This window comes from Xylona heveae, assembly GCF_001619985.1.
Source record: "Xylona heveae TC161 unplaced genomic scaffold L228scaffold_5, whole genome shotgun sequence".
NCBI lineage: Eukaryota > Fungi > Ascomycota > Xylonomycetes > Xylonales > Xylonaceae > Xylona > Xylona heveae.
This window is the reverse complement of record NW_017264197.1, coordinates 1,158,454-1,180,097: the sequence shown is the minus strand read 5'-3', so window position 1 is coordinate 1,180,097 and position 21,644 is coordinate 1,158,454. Positions and strand designations below refer to the sequence as shown.

The 21,644-nt window shown below is 49.8% G+C and overlaps 8 protein-coding genes across 8 annotated transcripts; 4 read left to right on the top strand and 4 right to left on the bottom strand.

Annotated features, from left to right (window-relative positions):
* The first annotated feature begins 1,174 nt into the window (after nt 1–1,174).
* L228DRAFT_138091 (glycosyltransferase family 5 protein) lies at nt 1,175–9,645 on the top strand. Its single transcript, XM_018329150.1, has 7 exons — nt 1,175–1,771; nt 1,827–2,002; nt 2,064–2,292; nt 2,359–7,794; nt 7,865–8,186; nt 8,243–8,541; nt 8,607–9,645. Exons 1-7 carry the CDS (start codon nt 1,397–1,399, stop codon nt 9,234–9,236), a joined length of 7,467 nt encoding a protein of 2,488 aa, XP_018188419.1. The 5' UTR covers nt 1,175–1,396; the 3' UTR covers nt 9,237–9,645.
* Nucleotides 9,646–10,033: 388 nt separating this feature from the next.
* L228DRAFT_230061 (hypothetical protein) lies at nt 10,034–11,997 on the top strand. The gene is made up of 3 exons (XM_018330524.1): nt 10,034–10,426; nt 10,493–10,756; nt 10,824–11,997. Exons 1-3 carry the CDS (start codon nt 10,124–10,126, stop codon nt 11,706–11,708), a joined length of 1,452 nt encoding a protein of 483 aa, XP_018188418.1. The 5' UTR covers nt 10,034–10,123; the 3' UTR covers nt 11,709–11,997.
* A 235-nt stretch (nt 11,998–12,232) lies between these two features.
* Nucleotides 12,233–13,349, top strand: L228DRAFT_247265 (hypothetical protein). The gene is made up of 6 exons (XM_018332606.1): nt 12,233–12,411; nt 12,476–12,519; nt 12,588–12,661; nt 12,756–12,817; nt 12,879–12,980; nt 13,033–13,349. The coding sequence occupies exons 1-6, from the start codon at nt 12,407–12,409 to the stop codon at nt 13,112–13,114; spliced, it is 369 nt and encodes a 122-aa protein (XP_018188417.1). The 5' UTR covers nt 12,233–12,406; the 3' UTR covers nt 13,115–13,349.
* A 1,186-nt stretch (nt 13,350–14,535) lies between these two features.
* On the top strand, nt 14,536–15,199 carry L228DRAFT_210945 (MSF1-domain-containing protein; the record flags this gene model as incomplete). The annotated part of the gene is made up of 2 exons (XM_018329874.1): nt 14,536–14,688; nt 14,780–15,199. The coding sequence occupies 2 exons, from the start codon at nt 14,536–14,538 to the stop codon at nt 15,197–15,199; spliced, it is 573 nt and encodes a 190-aa protein (XP_018188416.1).
* A 992-nt stretch (nt 15,200–16,191) lies between these two features.
* Nucleotides 16,192–16,870, bottom strand: L228DRAFT_247262 (hypothetical protein). The gene has a single exon (XM_018332605.1). It carries the CDS (start codon nt 16,496–16,498, stop codon nt 16,337–16,339), a length of 162 nt encoding a protein of 53 aa, XP_018188415.1. The 5' UTR covers nt 16,499–16,870; the 3' UTR covers nt 16,192–16,336.
* Nucleotides 16,871–17,143: 273 nt separating this feature from the next.
* On the bottom strand, nt 17,144–17,383 carry L228DRAFT_247261 (hypothetical protein). Its single transcript, XM_018332604.1, has one exon. The coding sequence runs from the start codon at nt 17,375–17,377 to the stop codon at nt 17,165–17,167; it is 213 nt and encodes a 70-aa protein (XP_018188414.1). The 5' UTR covers nt 17,378–17,383; the 3' UTR covers nt 17,144–17,164.
* Nucleotides 17,384–17,924: 541 nt separating this feature from the next.
* Nucleotides 17,925–19,847, bottom strand: L228DRAFT_247260 (hypothetical protein). Its single transcript, XM_018332603.1, has 2 exons — nt 19,301–19,847; nt 17,925–19,183 (listed from the first exon to the last, which is right to left on the bottom strand). Exons 1-2 carry the CDS (start codon nt 19,499–19,501, stop codon nt 18,413–18,415), a joined length of 972 nt encoding a protein of 323 aa, XP_018188413.1. The 5' UTR covers nt 19,502–19,847; the 3' UTR covers nt 17,925–18,412.
* On the bottom strand, nt 19,828–21,437 carry L228DRAFT_247259 (hypothetical protein). The gene has a single exon (XM_018332602.1). The coding sequence runs from the start codon at nt 20,998–21,000 to the stop codon at nt 20,299–20,301; it is 702 nt and encodes a 233-aa protein (XP_018188412.1). The 5' UTR covers nt 21,001–21,437; the 3' UTR covers nt 19,828–20,298.
* Nucleotides 21,438–21,644: the final 207 nt, after the last annotated feature.

Genomic DNA, 21,644 nt, shown 5'->3' with positions numbered 1-21,644 from the left:
GCCCGTGCTTAAGCGACCAGCTTGAGCTGTACGGTATTCTTCGCTGAGGTCCCCCAGATGGGGAGAATTGTGTATGGGTGAATGACAGAGTCCACCCACACCCACACCCACACTACGAAAATTACAACAGTACAACCACTACTCCCCCCCCATGCTCAGTACCACTGTACTCACCGACCCTCCCCCCGTCCGAATCGGCATCGGCTTGACCTGCAGTCGTTGCCTCCCTAAGTAAAGTGGAACCCTGTCCCCTGGTACAGGACCCGGCACGCAAGAGACAAGCCGTGGGCAAAATTGGTGTGCCGGAACGCATTTTTCTCAAGAGACGTCGACTCAGCAAGCCACTGCACGCATGCAAGCGAGCCGAACTAGAGCCTAAAAATTGCTTTCGAGGTGCTCCTGGTGGTGGTGTCGGTGGTGGTGGTGGTGGTGGTTACATGGGTCTGCGTTTCTTCGTACCTGGATATTATCAACCGATGCAACTACCATCATGATGATGGATTATGAGACGGAGCGCCGGATAGCTGCGTGGCCCACCCGGCCATTCTCTGATAGACTGAACAAGCATCCTTTTCCTCGTCTTGTCTTCGGAAGCTAGTTCTGCAACTACACACAACGCCGTCAGGGGACCGTCCCGCTTGATACCTGATCTGGAGTTAAGGCTGATGATATTGTTATTTGCTGCTGCTACGGATCATGATGATGCGCGCCCAAAGTGGGAATGCTTCCATCAATCCCCCCTCCACCCCCCCACAACCATGGCCAGATTGCACCGTCCTCACCTGGTCGACTGCACCGTCTCTTCTCTCACATGCAGGACCCCTTCATCCAATTCCTATGGCGTCTCTGGACCCAATCAGCCCCTCTAACCAGCCCTGTCTCAACCGGTCTGCATGCTCCCCGTCGACCTGCCATGATCTTGCCCCCATCGGATACCGGGCCCATACACTAAATACATTACGGAGTACATGTACGAACCACCTCCGCCAGTTGCTACCCTTTTTCTATTCTGCATCTCCCTCTCTTCCTTCGTTTTCCTTTCTTCTCTGTCAAGACCTCTGCGGCTGTGCCGGTGTGTGTGTGGTGTCTTTGCCCCAAACAACAGCAACAGCAGCAGCAGGTGTCCCTCTCCTTTGGGTCTTTTTCATCCTGCTTGTTTCATCCTCCTTTCCGGGCATCAACTCACACGACTGCCTACCACCTTCGTTTCATTTGTTTACGTTGTCGTTGGTGGCCTTATTTGCTGCAACCATTGATTTGTGCAGCCAACGGCCGAAGCACTTTCTCTATACTCTTTCATAATCTTTTTCAACGCACCCTTCTATATCGATCTCGAGCTGCCTTTTCTTCTCCAGGCCAGCGCAGCAGGAAACTGCGAGAGATCTGAACCATCCGTATGGTTCATCTCAAATCGCCCAAGATGTTGGGCACGTCCCTGAGCATCTTGCTGGCACTGCTAATCCCCGTATCTCACTCCCTTCGGTACGATCCTGCCTACGAAGACTGGAATCTGAACACCAACAAAACGGCTATCGACCCCCTCGATTACTGGGGAGAATGGGAAAATCACACGTACACACCGTCGCCTGAGAATTGGCGTATGCCCTTTTACAGCTTCTTCCTGGACCGATTCGTAAATGGCGATCCAGCCAATGACGACATCAACGGTACCGCATGGGAACATGACCTTTATGGCACGCAACTGCGCTATGGTGGTGACGTGGACGGCTTGAAAGCGTCTTTGGACTACCTTCAAGGCATGGGCGTCAAGGTAGGAGCAACATCTGTCCGTCGACCTTGAAGTGTAGACTAAGAGACATTCGCAGGGAATCTATCTGGCTGGAAGTCCGCACATCAACGTGCCGTGGGAGAATGACGGTTACAGTCCGTTGGACTTGACCCTCCTGGACGCACATTTTGGCAACATTTCCGCTTGGCGGGAGTGTGTTGCTGACATCCACAGCCGAGGGATGTACGTGATTCTCGATAACACCATGGCAACGTAAGTCATTAGCTCTTTGAAACCGAGGCGAACCCAGCTCGACCGCTAATCGTTTCTGCAGCATGGGTGATTTGATTGGATTCGAGGGATATTTGAACGCAAGTACTCCTTTCAACTATAAGGAGCATAACGCTTTGTGGAAATATGATCGAAGATACAACGATTTCAGTTTCGGCAACTCTTATATCGATAAGTGTGAATATCCTCGATTCTGGGGTGACGACGGTTTTCCCGTGCATAAAAACGGCACAGAACACCTCATTGGATGCCGGGATAGTGAATTCGACCAGGTAAATTTGCGCTGACCTCTGCCATTTGACGTGAGAATCGCTTCGCTAATATCTGGGCATTCATAGTATGGTGACATTGCAGCTTTTGGTGACTACCCCGAATGGCAGCGTCAAATTTCCAAGTTCGCCTTTGTCCAGGACCGACTACGTGAATGGCGAAGCGACGTCCGTGCTAAGATCCAGCACTTCTCGTGCATCACGATTATGGCTTTGGATATTGATGGATTCCGTATGGATAAGGGATTGCAGATCACTGTCGACGCCCAAGGAGATTTTGCAGACCATCTCCGCCAATGTGCCGCCACTGTCGGCAAACATAACTTTTACATCCCCGGTGAGATTGTCGCTGGTAATGCCTTTGGATCAATTTATATTGGCCGAGGCAAGCAGCCCGACATGATGATCGAAAACATGACGGAGGCCATTACCATGACGAATAGCTCAAACTCCTCTGCCTTCATCCGGGACGTGGGCAAAAACGCGTTTGATGGGGCTGCCTTCCACTACTCCGTGTATCGTGCCATGGGCCGATTTCTCGGTTTAGACGGTAATATGGCTGCCGCCGATGACACCCCTGTGAACTGGGTCGCTGGTTGGGAAGCACTGATTCAAACTAATGACATGCTGAACGCCGTAACTGGTGTTTTCGATCCGCGCCACATGTTTGGTGTAACCAACCAGGATGTTTTCCGGTGGCCCGGTATCAAGAACGGCACTCACCGACAGAATTTGGGTATCTTCGTGATTACGTTGATGCTACCGGGAATTCCCACGCTCTCATGGGGTGAGGAGCAGGCGTTCTATGTTCTCGATAATACGGCCAACAACTATGTTTTTGGCAGATCGCCCATGGCTTCGTCTCAAGCATGGCAAGACCATGGATGTTACAAGGTCGGATCTCAAAAGTACTGGGATTTCCCTCTCGAATCTTCCCTCGAGGCCTGCAAAGATGACTGGGTCAGTCTTGACCACAGAGATCCTTCGCACCCTGTTCGCAACATCTACAAGAGCATGTTTGAGATGCGTGAACGCTTTCCAGCTCTTAATGACGGGTTCCTCCTCAAGCAACTCTCCAACCAGACGTGGGATATCTATCTTCCCGGTTCTTACGGAACTCCAACTGAAACCGGCGTGTGGAGTGTTGTTCATGCTCAGTGGCCTGGCGTTCAAGACTTTAGCCATCAGGGTCATGGAGGCAACCAGAGTGTTTGGCTCGTCTACACGAACAACAATGTCCCTCAAACTTACACATTCAACTGCTCCATTGACACCCTTGGTCTCATTGCGCCTTTTGATCCCAACGTCACCGTCAAGAACCTCTTTTATCCGTTTGAAGAGTACACACTGGAAACCTCTGTACAGAACTTTGGGCTCGAGGGCGTAAAGGAATGGAACGGATGTCTTTCGGCCATGCACCTTGATCCATGGGATTACAAGGCATTTGTGCCCAAGGACAAATGGCTTGCGCCTAGTCCGATGCTAACTGGCTTCACACCTGGTCACGACACCAGAATCCTTTCCAAGGTGCCCCGTGGACAGCAGGACACTGTTGCCATTGAGCTGGATTTCTCAACCCCCATGGATTGCGACAGCGTCAGAGACAATATGGAATTCCAGTCGTCCACAGAGGACCGGGTGACTGCGAAACTCGACAGGAGCAGCATCAAGTGCTTGACGGTCGCTAAGGTCGAGGCGCCTAAATGGCCCGGTGGTATTCCCACTGCGTGGACCTTCAAAGCCAATCTTGTCGACGTTTCTCATGGTATCCATCAAATCACTATCCGCAATGTCACATCGCAAAACAGTACCTTTACCAACTCTGTTGACCATTTCTTCATCAGGGTTGGTGACAGTGCCAACCCCGTTGTCTTCCCACGCACAGGAAATTATTCGACCAGTTTGTTTCACGAGAGCGAAGATGGAAAAGAGCTCGTAATTTCACATAGCGCCCCTGGTGCAGACAAATTCCGGTATTCGACCACTTGGGGCTCGAGCTACAGTAACTGGCTTGACTACACTGGCGGAAACACGACTATTCAGCCCACTGCGTGGAGCGGTACTAAGGCTCAAAGATGGACTGGTGAACACGTCACTGTTCAATACTGGAGCCGGATTGCTGGAAGTAGCGACCACGTCCAAGAGGGAGAATTGCACGAAGATGGCCCCGCACGGCGTTTCCCTCACTTATCCCTTCATGGTCCATGGAACGAATTTGGCTATGATGCAGGCTTGCCGAATGTGATGAAGCAGGATAAGGATGGCATCTGGAATTTCAATTTCATGACCGAGTGGCCGGCGCAGTTCCAGGTAAACGTGTGGGGAATGAACCCTGATGGAGAACCAGACGTTACAGCGGCTTTTGGTGATGTCGACAATGACACCGTTCTTGATCGGATCCCTCCAATTACGCTAATGGAGGCCGTTGTAAACATTACCGAGTTTCCACCTTCGCCTCACCTGGCGTATCGCATTAGTGTCAATGATGCCGACCGGAGGTACACTCTGACTCCTGTGGGTTCACGCTGGAAGCAACTGGCACTGTTCCTCTTGCTTGCCTTTATCCCACCTTTGACCGGTGCGCTGGGAGTCTGGGCCTATCTACGCGCCTTTTACCAGGTCAAGTTCAACCAGGTTGGTGTTAGCGAAAAGGGCGGTATTGTTCCTCTTGCTGTTCGGAAGATTATCCCTGAAAGGTATCTCGGTTCACCCGCGTTCCAGAGGTTCACCGGATCTTCTACCGCCTTGAGTGAAGTTGCCCCGGCAACTGTCGCCCCCGTGGAAGCTGCGGGTGGCCGTCGCACCGTCCTCATCGCTACCATGGAGTATGATATCGAGGACTGGGAGATCAAGATTAAGATTGGTGGTCTGGGTGTCATGGCTCAACTCATGGGCAAGAATCTTGGACATCAGGATTTGATCTGGGTCGTTCCCTGCGCCGGAGGTATCGACTATCCCATCGACCAACGAGCTGAGCCCATGGTTGTGAAGGTGCTTGGTAATGAGTACATCATTAACGTGCAATATCACACTCTTCGGAACATAACCTACGTGCTTCTCGACGCGCCAGTCTTTCGACAACAGACCAAAGCTGAGCCCTATCCCCCCCGTATGGACGACATTGATAGCGCCATTTATTACTCGGCCTGGAACCAGTGTATTGCGGAAGCCATCCGTCGTTTCCCAATTGATCTTTACCACATCAACGATTACCATGGAACCGTCGCTCCGTTGTATCTTCTCCCCGACACCATCCCTGTTTGTTTGTCGCTTCACAACGCCGAATTCCAAGGCCTATGGCCGATGCGGAGCGCACTTGAAGTTGACGAAGTGTCCCGTGTGTACAACCTCGATGCAGAAATTGTTCGCCGCTATGTGCAGTTTGGAGAAGTATTCAACTTGTTGCATGCAGGAGCAAGCTACCTGCGTATTCATCAAAAGGGATTTGGTGCCGTTGGTGTCTCGAAGAAATACGGTAAACGCTCATTTGCCCGTTATCCGATCTTTTGGGGTCTTTCGAAAATTGGAAGCCTTCCTAACCCTGACCCAACGGATGTTGGAGATTGGAACAAGCAGCCTGCGAACCCTGACGAGGTCGTTGTCGATGCTGAGTTTGAAGCCTCTCGAGCACCTCTCAAGCGTCAAGCTCAGGAATGGGCTGGATTAGAGCAGAATCCCAACGCCGAGCTTTTTGTCTTTGTTGGTCGTTGGTCCATGCAAAAAGGTGTGGATCTCATCGCAGATGTCTTCCCGGCCGTCCTGGAGGAAAATTCCAATGTCCAGCTCATTTGTATTGGTCCTGTCATTGATCTCTATGGTAAATTTGCAGCGCTCAAGCTCGACCATATGATGAAGGTATACCCCAACCGGGTCTTTTCCAGGCCAGAGTTTACTGCCTTGCCACCATATATCTTCAGCGGTGCCGAATTTGCCCTGATTCCGTCAAGAGATGAGCCCTTTGGTCTGGTAGCGGTCGAATTCGGCCGTAAAGGCGCCCTTGGTGTTGGCTCCCGAGTTGGTGGTCTGGGACAGATGCCTGGTTGGTGGTACACCATCGAGTCGACGACAACAAAGCATTTGATTCAGCAATTCAAGCAAGCTATCCACGGAGCTTTGGACTCGAAGCAAGAGGTCCGCGCAATCATGAGAGCGCGGTCGGCAAAGCAACGTTTCCCTGTCGCGCAGTGGGTTGAAGATCTCGGGATTCTTCAGGAGACGTCTATTAAGATCCACAAGAAACAAGCTCTGAAGCCGCGCCGGCTCGCACTCTCTGGTGCCCAGACGCCTGTCAGTGGCTCAGCTACTCCTCGCCCATGGGCCCAGAGCAGAACGCCAAGCTTTTTCAACATGTCATCTGCTTCTTCGATGTATCGTCAACCTTGGATGCAAGCTCCCAGTATCCCTACCACGGCACCCCAAAGTGGACCTTCCACTCGTGCCGGCAGTCCTTCCAGAGAAGGCGCCGGTGCAGAGACTGGACCACAGACTTTATCACTTGGCACACGTGTTGGACCCGGTCACGTTCCTGAAGGGGAAAGAGGTCGACGAATGAGCCGGCTGACACTCTCTCGAGACAGTTCAGTCAGCCGCAGTGCTCCGGCGAGCCGGGCTGCCAGTCCTTCGGATGACTCAGGGTTGGCAGGTCGCCAACGGAGACGATTGAGCAAGCCTAATCCTTTTGGTGACAACAATGCTGTTGGCGTTGCAAACGGCGGCCAAGAAGCCGGTTCTTCCAGACAGTTGACGGCTATTGACGAGCATGGCCAGGGCAGTTCCAGACAGCGCCTATCGGATGGTTCCCAGGCCACCGCTGCTGATGATGCCGCCAGCAATGTTGTGGATGAGTACATTCTAACGCCCGAGCAAGCTAGAGAGAGTGAGCAGAGCAGCCAGTTGGCCTCCCTCAACCCAGCTTCGTTCTCGTCTCGTGACTCCGCCGCCCAGTACAGCCCGTCCGTTCCCCAAAGCCCATATGTACCCTTCTCTCCCGCCGGCTCCATGCCGACCAGTCCAAGAATGGAGGACTACTTCCTTTCGCCTTACTCTCGCGCCGATGCTAATCTTAGCTTGGCCTCTGTTGTCGGCGAAAAGAAGGACTATACCTTGCAAAAGGTCGAGCCATTCTTTACGGACCCAACTGGCCTCTACTACAAGACGTTTGACAAGATGCTCGATAATTTGAACGGCAAAACCTCTGAGAGCAACTTGTGTGTCGAGGAGTACCTTGTCAAGAGCGAAAAGAATTGGTTTAGTCGCTTCCACGACGCCAAGATGGGAAAGACTTCGGTCACTGTAACCCCGGCATCATCCATTTTCAGGTTCGGACGATCGAGCCCTGCGGCCTCCATCTTCAACGAACCTATTGACGGCACGTATGGCAACGGTGAAGAGGAGGGCGTGGACCAATTCCTTCTCCAGGACGACTACACCCCACCTACTGGTTTCAGGAAAATCCTTGCAACAAAATTTGGAGACTGGCCTGTCTATTCGTTCCTTCTCGCTTTCGTAAGTGGCTCTTGATTTTCATCCGTATAATGACGAACTGCGATTAACTCTATTTTCTCTTTTGCAACAGGGTCAAATCATTGCTGCCAATTCCTACCAGATTTCATTATTGACTGGCGAGATCGGAGAGACTGCATCGAAGCTCTACACTGTAGCTTGCATTTACCTTGCCGCCTCCATTATTTGGTGGTGCGTTTTCAGAACGTTGAAATCAGTCTACGTGTTGTCGCTCCCCTTCGTCTTCTATGGCCTTGCCTTTGTGTTTCTGGCTTTCTCCCCCTATGGAGCGACCATGGCCAGCAGGAACTGGGTCCAAAACGTGGCCACCGGCTTCTACGCTGTAGCGTCTGCCAGCGGATCCTTTTTCTTTGCTCTTAATTTTGGTGCCGAGGGTACGTTAGCCCCAGTAATTCTGTGTGGGATTTACAATGATACTAACTCCAAATAGGAAGCGTACCCGTGGAATCGTGGAGTTTCCGTGCTTGTGTCATTCAAGGGACGCAGCAGATCTATGTTTCCGTTTTGTGGCTCTGGGGCGCAAAGCTTGTCAAGATCAACAATCTAGGCAAGCAAGCCTCAACCGTTGTGACTTATGGTTGGCCTCGTACAGTGATCTGTCTGCCAATTGCTCTGCTCTTGTTCGGTGTTGGTGCCGTGCTCTTTCTCGGTTTGCCGGAGTTCTACCGCCAGAGCCCTGGTAAGGTGCCATCGTTCTACTCATCCGTCATCCGACGCAAGATCATCCTTGTAAGTTGTCATTCACGTACTGAGAATCAATTTTAAATAAAAATTGAAGGCTAATGCTGTCTCAGTGGTTCTTCGTTGCTGTCATCATCCAAAATTTCTTCCTCTCGGCACCGTATGGTCGAAACTGGCAATATTTCTGGTCCACAAAACATGCACCCACCTACGCCATTGTGCTCCTTCTGCTTCTCTTCTTTATTGGAATTTGGGCAGCATGTCTTTACCTTTTTAGCCGCCTGTCCACCCGCCACTCTTGGGTTCTTCCCATTTTTGCCGTCGCCCTAGGCGCACCTCGATGGTGTCAGATGCTATGGGGTGTTTCGAACATTGGTCTATACGTCCCTTGGGCTGGAACACCGGTTGGATCAGCCGTGGTCGGACGTATTCTCTGGCTGTGGCTTGGTGTTTTGGACGCATTGCAAGGTGTCGGCTTCGGCATGATCTTGCTCCAGACGCTGACTAGATTCCACATCATATTCACTCTCGTTTCCGCGCAGGTTCTTGGAAGTATTGCAACGATTGTGGCACGGGCTTGTGGACCAAACAAGGTTGGTCCTGGCGACGTCTTCCCAGATTTCTCTGCCGGTTACACCGACGGATTACACAAGGCATGGTTCTGGATTGCGTTGTTCTTCCAATTGGCAATCTGTGTGGGATTCTTCAAATTCTTCCGAAAGGAACAGTTGTCTAAACCGTAAGGTAAAGACCAACTGATAACGTGGCTGTGCGGTTGACACATCCACGGTTCATGTACATTGATTAAACTTTTAATCTTTTGGCGACTGGGAATCGCCCTCTCATTGGCAACCTTTACATAATTTCTTCTTCCCTATCGACCACTTCTTTTTTCTTGCATTTTCATTTTCTCATTCTCCTGGCAAGATATAGCGTGGGATTTACAGGCACAATATACCGGGGAGGCGTCTGATTATCCACACACATACACACACATACAAACACATACACAAACAAACTCACACCGAGAACACTGCTTTTCATTTTGCATTAATTTAGACTCGAGGGCAAACCCCCAGCTATATAGAGCTTGTCGCATTACCATTAGGATTTAATAATATAAGAGCATATAATATACTATAAGCGCGGCAAAGGTTGACAGATGTATTTTAATTATGCACTGGTGTTATCTCTGCTGCGAGTCTTTGGATTATATATAAACCAGAAAATTTCAACTGTCATATTAAAGAATGAAGTAAACTGCTCTTGTCGCTGAGGACAAGCTTGTAGCTCCTTGATTAAGGTAACGTTACAGGGATGCTAATGAACCGACAAAGTAAAAAGGGCCGACGGCTGCTCTTCGCGTAGGATCCCTAGCACAAGGACACAAGAGTATCGGTACTTTGCGTTCCATGAATAAAGCTATACAAATGAAAGTAGATTGACTTTAAGATCGGATTTCTTCCTCGGTCCATCATCTCCCTCCGTTATCAAAGGCGATCCCCGAGCTCCCCGTGTAGTCCCTCGTCCCTAGATTGGAGCATTACTAGATCTTGTGGACGTCGACTTTTGGCCTACTCCTGTAAGAGGAGCCATAACAGCTCCTCGCGACCTCGACCATGCGTGCGTGATGAGCGCCGCTGATTTTACTGCTGCTCAGCAACGAATTGCTGCTCGTCGCCGGTCGCGGGAGGCCGAGAATCAGGCACGCGTGAGCCATGATCGGCGATTTCCCGCATCGGCGACGATTGATTCCTTACCGGGTTCTTTGAGCCAGGCAGATAATATTCTAAAAGATATTTGGGATTTGATTAGAGGCCGTGAAGGGACGCGACCTGCGTATAGGGTCGGTCAAGTTGATGCCGAGCTTCTTGACGAGGAATTGCTCGATCTTCTCAAAGGACAAATCCAGGATGCGCTGAAATACTTTGGAGTAAGCCAGATGAGGGTCCCTCTTCATGCCAAACCCAAGTCGCTGTATTTCTGACAATGTTTCTAGCCTCATTTGCAGGATGATTGGTCTTCAGAAATCCTTCTCGCGCTGCGGGCCGTACTGTTCAAACTCTCTATCTGGGATCACGATGCTTCATATGGGGCTGCGCTTCAGAACTTGAAATACGTGGATGCGCGCTACAAGGGCCCCGTGCCTCGGCCACCATCAAAGTGGCAGAAATCTGTCTATGGCTTGTTCACAATAGGGGCTCGCTATGCTTGGGGGAAATGGGAAGATTGGCTCGTGGATATGGAAGGCGGATTTGAACAGGTATTACCGCATTCTTATGGGTCGATTGAGAACACTTGGCAGCTAAATCTTCCTGTGCCGCATCTAGCCGTCTGCCAACGTTCGACTTTTCTCGCGATTGAGTACGACGGTGTCAACAGCTCATTCACTTGCTGCATTTGTCTCCTTTTTGATTTTCCTCTTCAATGGCAAATACCGGACGCTCCTTGATCGTGTCCTTCGACTTCGCCTCGCGACGCCCACTAGCCAGGTCAACAGAGAGGTATCATTTGAATATTTGAATCGTCAGCTTGTCTGGCATGCATTTACAGAATTTCTTCTCTTCATCTTGCCCTTGGTTGGCATTTCCCGATGGCGACGCTGGCTCGGAAGAGCGTGGCGAAAGATGAGATCGCTCATGCCCAGAACGGGTGACGACAATGGTGAAGATTCCCGTTCCACTGGTCCGCTTGGCTTTCTACCGGAGCGGACATGCGCCATCTGTTATCATGACCAGAATCCCATTTCAACGTCAGAGGATAATGTTCTTGCCATGTCTGGTGCCTCGGGCGGAGTGATTGGATCTGCCCAGACAGACGTTACCAATCCTTATGAGGCCATACCGTGCGGGTGCATTTATTGCTTTGTGTGCCTTGCACAAAGGCTCGAAAGCGAAGAGGGCGAAGGGTGGGCTTGTTTAAGATGTGGCGAGATTGTCAATCAATGCCGCCCTTGGAATGGCGATGTTTTGGAGGAGGAAGAAGAAGGAGTCAAACCAGCGACAGAGAAATCCGTTGGTTTTATTGATGACAATCACGATGAAGATGGGTTGACACAACTCGACCCGTCGCCCGAGAACGACACCGAAAAGGACAGATTTGAGACTCCAATGCAGGAGCTTGCAAATTCCCCGGCAGTTCGCCCGTTTGACGTATCCAGCGAGTGGGCACAAGTCGATTCGCTTTCAGGCGAAGCTCCGACGTCTCCGCATTAAAGAGACACTCAATATCATGGACATGCAACGTGTATAGATTATTCTCTCTCTCCTTTTCTCTCTTTTTCTCTCTTTTTCTCTCTTTGTCTCTCTCTGAACTACCTACTACGCTGTACTATATTAGGGAAGCTTTTGTACGCGTAAAGAGCAAATCTTAGCGAACATGTCTTTTGCGAAGAAATATATAGTATCCAATTCGTGTCAATAAAGACCAAACTGTCATCAAGCTTTTCGAGGCATTGCATTCGGTTTGGTTAGTTCAAAGGTAAGACTCATAGATAATGCGACGTTCTTTGATACCAACCCAAGGAGCTGCTTGAGCTCTTTCGCAAGCGGGATAATATGCCGAAGGAATGTGAGACCGATGAGACGGACCGAGGTTAGCCGACCAAGCAACGGGAAGTCGGATCTCTCGTACTCCATATTGAGCGGCTTGCACGTTTGAGCTTTGCTGTCCTTAGTGTTTCTATTATCTTATCTTATAAGATAGATCTGCTCCGACGCGAACCCTTGAGCGCGGTTGTGGCCGACTACTGTATGCTCAATAATCTTTCTACCATTTCAATTGCAGAATACTCTTTCTCTTACATCTCTCACCTGGTCTTTCTCACTCCATTTCGAGAGAATTTTGATCACTTCATTTCTTCGCCATTTTTCCCTCTTATTGAAACCTTTTGCATTGCGCGATTCTTTAAACAATGTGGTAGGTTGAGCGTCAACCTCAGATCATTGATTTCAAAGCGCATCTCCGCTCACGCGTCGCTCAGCAAACACATTCTTAACGCTCAAGTAGCTATCCGATCACCATGCTGTATGATATATTCGGATCATTTTAGGCTACTATTGCAGACCTGACCGCAAGCTCGCTTCCACAAATAGGCCGAAAATGGTTTGACTGCGCCGAGTGCCATGCGGAACAAGAAGATCACCAGCTCCTGCAGAAATTTGAGATGGTACGATCCTCCTTTGCGCGAATTGGAGACCTGCGACTACGTGGGTTGGTGCGAACTGAATTTATGACGGCTGACATCTTCTGGTTCATGATAGATTTTCGCGTGCAAAAAGTGCAAGAAATGCTTCCGTAAAGATGCACAAGAATTCGATGAGAGGTACAAACAAGATCCACGATATGGGTTACGAGAGATAGCGGTCAGCTGAAAATCGAATTAGCGACGAGTACTGCCCACACTGCGATAATCATTTCGTTATCGAAGCCGTTACCCCAAAGCCTGTGCTAAACTTTGAAGGCGAGGATGCTCGCAAAGATTCAAGGTGCGTGGTGTGATCACCCATAGGTTTCTATAGCTAACACCCAGTTCTCCAGGATGTTGAGGGACGACCGGGTGAAGCAAAAGGAATTGAGATCGATCTTCGACGTTGAGGATGCGCCCAATCGGCTTGGATAAAGGTAACGATAGCGTCACCGTCCGGTGACAATGATTCTGGGACGAGGCAATACCTTCAATCCGGTACATCTTATGGACTGGGGGAGAGTCCTGCAGATTTTCTCCTCCTTATTGGCACTTGCATTTGAGCGCATCAGTATCAGTCGCAGCGTTTATTTATACATCTTGGAGCATTTGGGCGGGGCATAGGAAAGGGCATGCGCTGAATGAGACAGAAATTTTATATATCCGTTACAAAAGAAATGAAATTTATAGTCCATTTCCAATGAATGCTTCCGATGACACGAACGAAGGGACTATGCAATTGAGCATGCTGTGTTATACCATCAGAGCCCTATTGGCTCCGACATTCGTGATCTCCCCATGCCTTTTCTTTCCCCGATTTCATGGAGATGGCAGCATTGATGATGCTTGGATAACTGGCTAACCTTTTATCTCAATGTTTACTCGTCGATTTTGACCTTGATGTCGTTTAAGCATCAATGTGCTCAACACAAATTTCTAGGAACACAGTGTTCTTGATAAAAATATCGAGATGGAGGTGGAATGAGAAATAATTTATGGCTATTCTGACACCTCTTGTTGGGGTCGTCCGCTGGGGCTTCTACCGACGGTGAATCTAAAGGGCCTCTCTAGAGCTCGACGGGATCTTGAATTTCGCGTGTGATGTCAATCCTTCTACCAGTGTGCATGTACGATCAGTTTCAAATGTAAATACACTGTTGTGAAAATAGCTTGGATGGAAACCAAAAGTGCCCGCCAAGCTCGAATTGGACACGCTAATGTGACAGCTCTTTAAGGGTTTTTGGTTCCTATCGGGCCTGGGAAAACCGATCTTTTTTTTTTCCACCAAAGTCTACCTTTTTGCCTCTTGTTGAAAGGGAAGGGTTATTGCCGCATCGGGAAGAGAGGGATACATCATATCGCTAAGTCGATGAAAATAAGCGAGACCTTTTACAGCCCATCTTACCAAATCAAGTAAGCGCGACATTAATGTGACATTGTTACTGGATCGTTCCAGCCACACTATGACGCGAGCAGCCGAAAAAGAAGTTTTGCCGCACGGCCGAGCGGGCCCCGTTGAACCCGACTCCGGAGAGCGAGAGTGATATACTTCGCGGCCCCCCAAAATCCCCAGACATCTCTTTTGAGTCCGACTTTCGACTTTTTCAAGCGAGCTCTCAATCCCCTTCTCTTTTAACTTTGTTAGCATTTTAGCATTAGCATTCCTTTTGACGGACATTATCCGTTCTCTTGCATTGAATTGTCTAAATTAGAAACTTTTGCGAATCTGAAAACTGTGTCGCTCGATACCATAGCCTCTCTTATCATTCAACGAATTTAAATTCTTCCCGACTGCAAGATTAGCACGCGACACCCGCAAAGCGACAGGGGGAAAAGCTCCAACCGACGCTTTCAACATGAAGGTGTTTGCATCAGACTGCACTTTCGACTACTCGTGGGAAGAAGTATCCACTGCCAACTGGCGCAAATACTGCCCGTGGAACCAAAGTTCAACGCATGTCATTGCCGTTGATACCCTCTCCCGAGGCGTTGACGCTTCAACTGGAATCGTATGCCGTCCCCCATCTTTTACGTCGAGACTTCAACTTTACATCTTCACATCTGGAACTTTGGACAATTACGTTGACAAATGTGTGATAGCTTCGTGCCGAGCGCCTCATCACATGCCAGCAATCCGCTCCGAAATGGATCAACGCCCTGATTGGCGGCAAAGACACCTCGCACGTCTATGAGATTTCCTATGTGGACCCGGAATCCAAAAAGGTCACCATGTGCTCGACAAACCTGACATGGGCCAACCTGCTTTCCGTCCGCGAAACCGTCACGTATCAGCCTCATACCAGCCTTCAGACCAAATTCACGCAGGATGCCCAGATCACTGCTCTCTGCGGTGGCTGGCAGAAAGTCAAGAACAGCATCGAGGACTTCACCGTCGAGCGCTTCGGCCAGAATGCCAAGCGCGGCCGCGAAGGGTTTGAAGCAGTGCTAGAGATGAGCCGCAGAGTATTTGGCGAGCAGCGCGAGCGTCAACAGCACGACAGCATGAAGATGGCTGCTTAAGGCGTCTTATTCGACTTCCATTACTCCGCAACCCTGCAGATCTTCTCTTCAAATCTCTCTCTCCATCATCATGAACAAACGTTGAAGTGAGACGCTGACCTGGAGTAATCCTCTTTTTACTGGCCCTTACCGGAGTCTCAAAACCAAAAACCGAAATCCGTTTTTACGCCTCTCACGATGCTTCCGCTCTGCCGTCATTTCAACCTGCTGCATTTCAAGCGTTCGACTCGCGTTCTAGCGAAAATTCTTTCCCCTCTCTTCTTTGTCTTTTCATTTTTCCTTGCGCGCGATTCATCATCGTCATGTAGGGGGTTAATGGGAGAAGTAGATGGACCATAAAAGTATTTTTTTACAATTTCGCTTTTCCTTCTCTTCTTTCCACCTGCTAATTCTTCTATATCTCTTTTATCCTGGTGCAGCATGTGTGTTTCTTAACAAATTCTCTTTCCATTAGAATACCTTTGTTTTCTTTTTTCGTTTTTCCTTGAACTTCTTCTCTCCCCTACTACACTTTCATGCATTTGTATACTATGATATTTATATTGGTTGCTCTTCTTATTTTTTTTTTTTTCCTTATTTAGATCTCTCCTCTTAGATCTCTTGTTTACTATTCTAGATTTAGGTGTCTGTTTAAAACAACAATTGTGTTTTTTATCCTTTCTACAAACTAGTTGACTATACACTTAAAGGCCTCTGGCCCTGAATCTTAGCAGGCCGGCAACGGGGGCTCGGTGAAAGTCCGGGTCCTCAGCTGGCGTATTGCAATTTCACAATGCGCGGGGATAAATCCTTTGCATACGACTTAATTGCTTGGCCGGGTCGTGTAAGTAGTAGAGTAGCCTTGTTGTTACGATCTACTGAGCGTAAGCCTGCTGCCAACTTGATTTGTCTTTTAGCCTCTCCCAACGAGCGCCGTCCGCTGGACGGCCCATCCATCGTGCCTCGCCTCGCGCGGGGGCTCGAGGGGGGAGGTCGGCTCCGCCGATGCACCGGGAACCTCGCCGGGTAAGAGACTGTGGACACAGGAGATGGCCAACGTGGGCGCCAGCGGCCAGCAGCCGCCGGGTGGTGTGCTGCCACAGCCCCCTCACCGGGTAAGCTTCAGTGGCACCATGGCTTGGTTCGGTGGATAATTATTTAAATAATTGTGTCCATGGAGGTTGATGCAGGTTGGGTGGATGTCTGGGGCCACGCACCCGAGACAGGGCTGCAGGGTACTTGTGGGGAGGGGTGAAGGCAAGAAGACAAGAGGGCAGTCGGGCACCAGGTGAGAAGGTGAGCAGGCAGGCAGGCAGGCATAGATGTACACACAGCACAGATGGAGGGAGACTGGCCAGAGTGGGTGCTGCAGGCTGGCAGACCTCGACCAGGTTGAGGGAGGGCAGGTAGAGTGGCAGGGTGCAGACTGAGGGGAGGTGGAGGGCGTGTGGAGAGGAGCCCCTCTGTGAGGCAATCCAGCAGCCGGCCGGCCATGGGGAGGATGATGGCAGCCTGAGATCACCGGGTAACCCCAGGAGGCAGGAGGTGATGGCCAGGGTGGCCTGGGGGATCTGCACCAGGTAATGGTTTTGCAGAAAGGACCTTCGCCGGGAAACACCTACCTCGCCGGGTAACCCCCATTTTCACCGAAAAACCTTCGCCGGGTAACACCTACCTCGCCGGGTAACCCCCATTTTCACCAAAAAACCTTTGCCGGGTAACCCCTCACCGGGTAATACCTTGCTGGGTAACCCTTCCCAGGCAACCTCTTTTCCCAGGTATGGTAGTCGGTGGGATAGTAGCAGATTAAGTCATTTTCTAGTAGTCTCAATACTATCATGCATTGATAGCACTTTATTAAGCAGGCTTTACCTTGTCTACCTTTGTATATAGATTTAATAGATTTAAAAAATATTATTCAATATATCTATGTATATCTCTATATATGAAAGAGTTATGAAATAAAACCTCCATGTACATACTAGATTACCTACAGGTAGATGGATGAAAGAGATGGACAGAAGGGCTGTTGACAGGTATAGAGGTTGGTCCCGACCATACATAGGAGCTGGCATCCACCAAAGCATCGATGCAGGCAGGCCCCGTGGCCTTCCACCACCCCCGACCGGCACCTGGGCGGCCGACCACGCTGGGGGGACCACCGGTGGCCACAGCCCAAGGTACGCTGGGGGCTAGCATCCCGGGTGTGTGGGTTGTAGTTACAGCTTTAAAAGCAAAGGACTGGAAATTAAATCTTTCATTAACTAAGAGCTGTGTTACGGAAAGAAAACAAAACAAGCTATTCTACACAACCAGCAGTATTAAGCACGTGCTGAGGGGAGCTATCGCTAAGCGAGGGGCCCAAATTACATAAGCGGAACCTCCGTAATCTAGTCAGCTGACATGGCCGGGTAACCACATGGTGTAAAGGTTCTTGGCTCGGGACCGAGGAGACCCTGACTGTCGATCGTTTCACAATCGAGCTTTCATCTCTCCTTCATATCTTGTCCTTGCAAATTTTGCATGGATTTTTTATTAATCAATTTGCATTTCCGTGATGTTTTTATCTAGCAAGACCCACGGCAAACTCTGCATCCTGAGATCGAAGCACAAATAGCAATTGGTGAGTGGTAGTTGGTAATTGGTAAGCCATAAGCAACTTTTTAAAGACTGCAGAGTCGAACAGTTATCCGCCAATGAAACATGACCAGGAGACTATTTGAGCAAATCTGTTGCGTGCCTGAATAGGAAGGAAAAAAAAAAAAAACACTTGCAACTTGCGACTGACGCGCAGAGTGGTTAACAATAATAACTCTCGTACCGCGGAAAGAAAACGAGGCATATGAGTAAAAAGTAAAGAGTGTTTGAAACTTCTCTGACGACCCGCGAGATCTCGAACGTGCGGGTCCTAGTGCAATTGCAATCCGGTCGTGAAACATTAGAAAGAAAGAAAAAAGCAAAGACAAAAGAAACGGGAAAAATAACGCCTATGAAATGATACGACCGTGTGACACCCTGAAAAATGAAGCGTGAATAGGAGAAGAAGAAAAGAACGAAGAGCAGAGTGAGCCATGGAATTCTTCAAACGCCATACGGAGTGCATTTGCAAGCAGTCAAGGGATTTGCATCTTGACTGAATGCACAGAAAATAGACCAAGGGGAAGTAAAAGTGTTAAAGAAATGAAAAGAAGAAGGGGGGAAATGAAAACGGTTCATGGCATGGCGGGCCATAAATCACTCCTCTGGTCCAGCTGTGGCTCTTGCAGCACCACCCGCGGGCAGAGGGATACCGCCAGACGACTGCGTGCTCTCGTTCCGGTGCAATTCGGGTACATGTCCCTGCAGTTGCTCATGCTGATGTCTCGCCTTGGTGTCCTTCAGCTGCTGCTCGAGCTCTCGGATGCGGCGCAAGAGGAGCATATTCTCGTGCTTGGCAGCTTCGAGCTCGAGTCGATGGCTTGCGGCTTCCTCGTAGCGCGCCAACGAGATGGAGTACGACCGGAGCTGCATAGTAGCAGCGTGTGAGAGTGATGGCGAGTGCTGGATGTGAGGCTGCGGAAGAGAGGCGTGGCGCGGTTGAGTGTAGGCGGTTGGTGGACCGGGTTGATGGTGAGTATGATGATGGTTGTGATGATCAAAAGGATTATGGTGCAGACTGTTGGGAGACACCGTATTGGGTAGCGGAGACGGTGGTACCGAAAGTCGGGATGAGGCTGTTGAGTTTTGTCTGCTCAGAGAGGTATTTCCGCCGACAGTGCCGCTGACGCCGTCGACAGCAGCTGCAGGAACAGCGGTGGTAGGAGCGGTAGTACTGCGAATACTAATGCTGGAGGGAGACCGGTGGTGGCTATGGATTGGGTTGTGATTATGCTCAAGCGTGTTATCGACGCCGGGGCCAGCTGCAGTGGTGACGGGGCCAGTCAGGGTCGAAGACACAGATGTGGCAGAGGCAATTGATCCGGAGCGAGCACGGAGTGATGACAGTTCTCGTGTTAATCGATTGACCTAAGGTAATGGACAATATGTCAATTGGGTCATCTCTTGTATAGTTTCAAGGATTGATTGGGTTCTCTGATAATTCGTATCCTAGATGAGTTGAGACGTTGGACAGATATAACATACCACAGCTTCCTGCTCCTGCTCCATTTGCAGGCAGAGCTCCCCGGGGGTCAGGGGCTTTGGATGGCGCGTGGGCATTGCATTCTCCGCATTCTCCGCATATGCAGACGCAGCTGACGAGATACTGTTCCTTGTCATGCTCGTCCTACGGACAGACTCGGGAGTGGCGCCGGTTGGCGGTGGTGGTCTAGCCCAAGAAGCCATCGCTCGAGAGGTTGAAGTAAGATGAAAAAGTCGTCCGATCGATGGTTTTGAGCTATATAATCGGAATCGGAATCGGAATGTGTCCTTTTTTTTCGATGGAGAGGGAAAGAAGGGTCACTTGCAGCAGCCCAGGTTGAACATGCGACGTTGTTTGGCTCCTGGCTTTGGCTCTGGTTCTCGCTGGACGGTACCTTTGTAGCTTGTCGTCCCCCCCACATTATGTGGCGACGTCAAACGGACCCCTCGGACCACTTTGTCGGATGATCCCGTTCAGTCTCCCATATAACCGACCAAAACAAAATGCGACCGGGCAGGGACGAGGGAAGACCTCAGCGTGATTGTCGCATATATACATCTCGAAATGAAATAATTTGGATAGGTTGTGTAAATTCATTAAATTTAGGCTTGGATTTTCTTCATCTTATTGACTGTTCATCTCTCCACCGAGCACCTCAAGCTCAAAGCCTGACCCCTGCGCTCCCTCAGAGCCATCGATGTCTCGGTCCTTTATCGTCAGTATCATTAACTAGCTATTCTAGTTGAAAGATTTAGCCATAAGCTAGTGGGATTAATTCTGGGGTCGATCCCCGCACTTCCAACCATCCGTCCTGCTGTAGGCCCTCTGTTCATGAAAAAGTCGTGTTCCCCCTCGCATCGAATTACCTTCCTTGCTCCCTCTTGTACGTGTATATGCGATCATCACCTGATATTTCCAGACCCTCTATACTAAGCTACACGAACAATTATTCAAACGAAGAAAGCATGCAAAATAGCTACTGGTCTTCATCAAAGACGGATTAGCCTTTTATAGCATCTGACCACATGAATGCACGAGCGATGCGCCGGCCTTCCTCACGATCTTCTTCCTTGGAGATGCTGAGGCCATACATGTGTAGAAATGTGAACTCGCCGCCAAATTCACGCTTCAGCCACTCCTTCTCTGCGGCCGTGCATGGTGGTGCATCGACACCGGGCTGCTCTCCGAGGCTTTTCTTGTGAGTCAGCCATCTCGAACGTTCATTGTCGGGCCACCGCACATTAATCCAATACAACTCATCGGGATCCAAACTACTTTGTCCCTTTGGCTGCCCGACAAGCCAGAGTTTCAAGAGCTTGTTGTGGTCGAAGAGTCCAGCACTAGCACCGGTGCGTCGATCCTTCAGTCCGCCACTACGGCTGCCGTGACCCATATCCACATCATAGTCATGCACAATAGGGCCACCTAGGATATTGCAGATGAATTTAGGAGCGAAAAGGACGTCGTGGAGCACAAGCTTGCGGTGAGAGGACTCGCTACCTCCGCGCGGTGAGTCCTGGGTTTTAACTTCGAGCTCTACATCCCCAATACCTTGAACCTCCATGCCGGGGCCCATGAGAGAATGAGTCTGCGTCTTGAATTCGGTGAATGTGGTGAACCAGTCGCGATGGTTGGCAACGTGAACGTTGGAATTGTTTGACCACACCCAGTCGACATCGTAAGCAGGGCCTTGAGGAGCCATCTTTCTGTGTCGCGGAGGGGAGCTTGGCGGCAACGCTGCCTATTAGGTGTTGAGGATTGTAGAAGGTTGACGAAACGTCAATTAGGAACACAATCACTTGTAGTCCCCGAGATTCCTGGAACACCGAAACCAGTTTCGAGCTTGCTGGACAGAAGGCTTAGATGCCCTCTTGAAAGGTGTACCGTACTTGTATTGCTCTGGCAAGAATTCGTAATTAAGGATGCTTTTGCTGATAAGAAAGCACAGTATTTCTTAGAGAAGCTGTCAAACCGTAGACCTTGGAAGTAGTTTAAGGCTCCAGCTTTCTGATCCAATTTTCAAGACGCCGCGAATGTTGATTGAAGAAGTGGAGAAATAATGTCGACCGATTTGCAAGTGTTTGCAAAACCTTGCTTCTAGATCCTTTTAAACTCACTGAAGCTAATTTTGGACGAGGCGGGGTTGGTCGCTACCGAAAGCATGCAGGCACGGGACACGTGAACGTCTGTGCACTACCCTAGCACATCAGCTTCATAATGCTATCCAAACTTCACCGTGCATGCCTCGATTATCAAAGGATGTAGGCAAGGTAAGAAAACCTGGTTGCGTGATAATCATGTTATCTTCATAAATACAATATGAAAAAGAGAAAACGAAAAACGCCA

Coding starts and splice junctions, on each gene's coding strand:
- L228DRAFT_138091 (XM_018329150.1), top strand. CDS start 1,397: ATGGTTCATCTCAAATCGCCCAAGATGTTGGGCACGTCCCTGAGCATC. Junction 7,795..7,864: donor ATTCGTTCCTTCTCGCTTTC/GTAAGTGGCTCT, acceptor CTTTTGCAACAG/GGTCAAATCATTGCTGCCAA. Junction 8,542..8,606: donor TCCGACGCAAGATCATCCTT/GTAAGTTGTCAT, acceptor ATGCTGTCTCAG/TGGTTCTTCGTTGCTGTCAT.
- L228DRAFT_247265 (XM_018332606.1), top strand. Junction 12,520..12,587: donor AGCTATCCGATCACCATGCT/GTATGATATATT, acceptor TTCCACAAATAG/GCCGAAAATGGTTTGACTGC. Junction 12,981..13,032: donor GATGCTCGCAAAGATTCAAG/GTGCGTGGTGTG, acceptor CCAGTTCTCCAG/GATGTTGAGGGACGACCGGG.
- L228DRAFT_247261 (XM_018332604.1), bottom strand. CDS start 17,377: ATGCTAGCCCCCAGCGTACCTTGGGCTGTGGCCACCGGTGGTCCCCCC.
- L228DRAFT_247259 (XM_018332602.1), bottom strand. CDS start 21,000: ATGGCTCCTCAAGGCCCTGCTTACGATGTCGACTGGGTGTGGTCAAAC.
- L228DRAFT_230061 (XM_018330524.1), top strand. CDS start 10,124: ATGAGCGCCGCTGATTTTACTGCTGCTCAGCAACGAATTGCTGCTCGT. Junction 10,427..10,492: donor ATGCGCTGAAATACTTTGGA/GTAAGCCAGATG, acceptor CAATGTTTCTAG/CCTCATTTGCAGGATGATTG. Junction 10,757..10,823: donor TGGAAGGCGGATTTGAACAG/GTATTACCGCAT, acceptor TGCCGCATCTAG/CCGTCTGCCAACGTTCGACT.
- L228DRAFT_247260 (XM_018332603.1), bottom strand. CDS start 19,501: ATGGCTTCTTGGGCTAGACCACCACCGCCAACCGGCGCCACTCCCGAG. Junction 19,184..19,300: donor AGCAGGAGCAGGAAGCTGTG/GTATGTTATATC, acceptor CCATTACCTTAG/GTCAATCGATTAACACGAGA.
- L228DRAFT_247262 (XM_018332605.1), bottom strand. CDS start 16,498: ATGCCTGCCTGCCTGCCTGCTCACCTTCTCACCTGGTGCCCGACTGCC.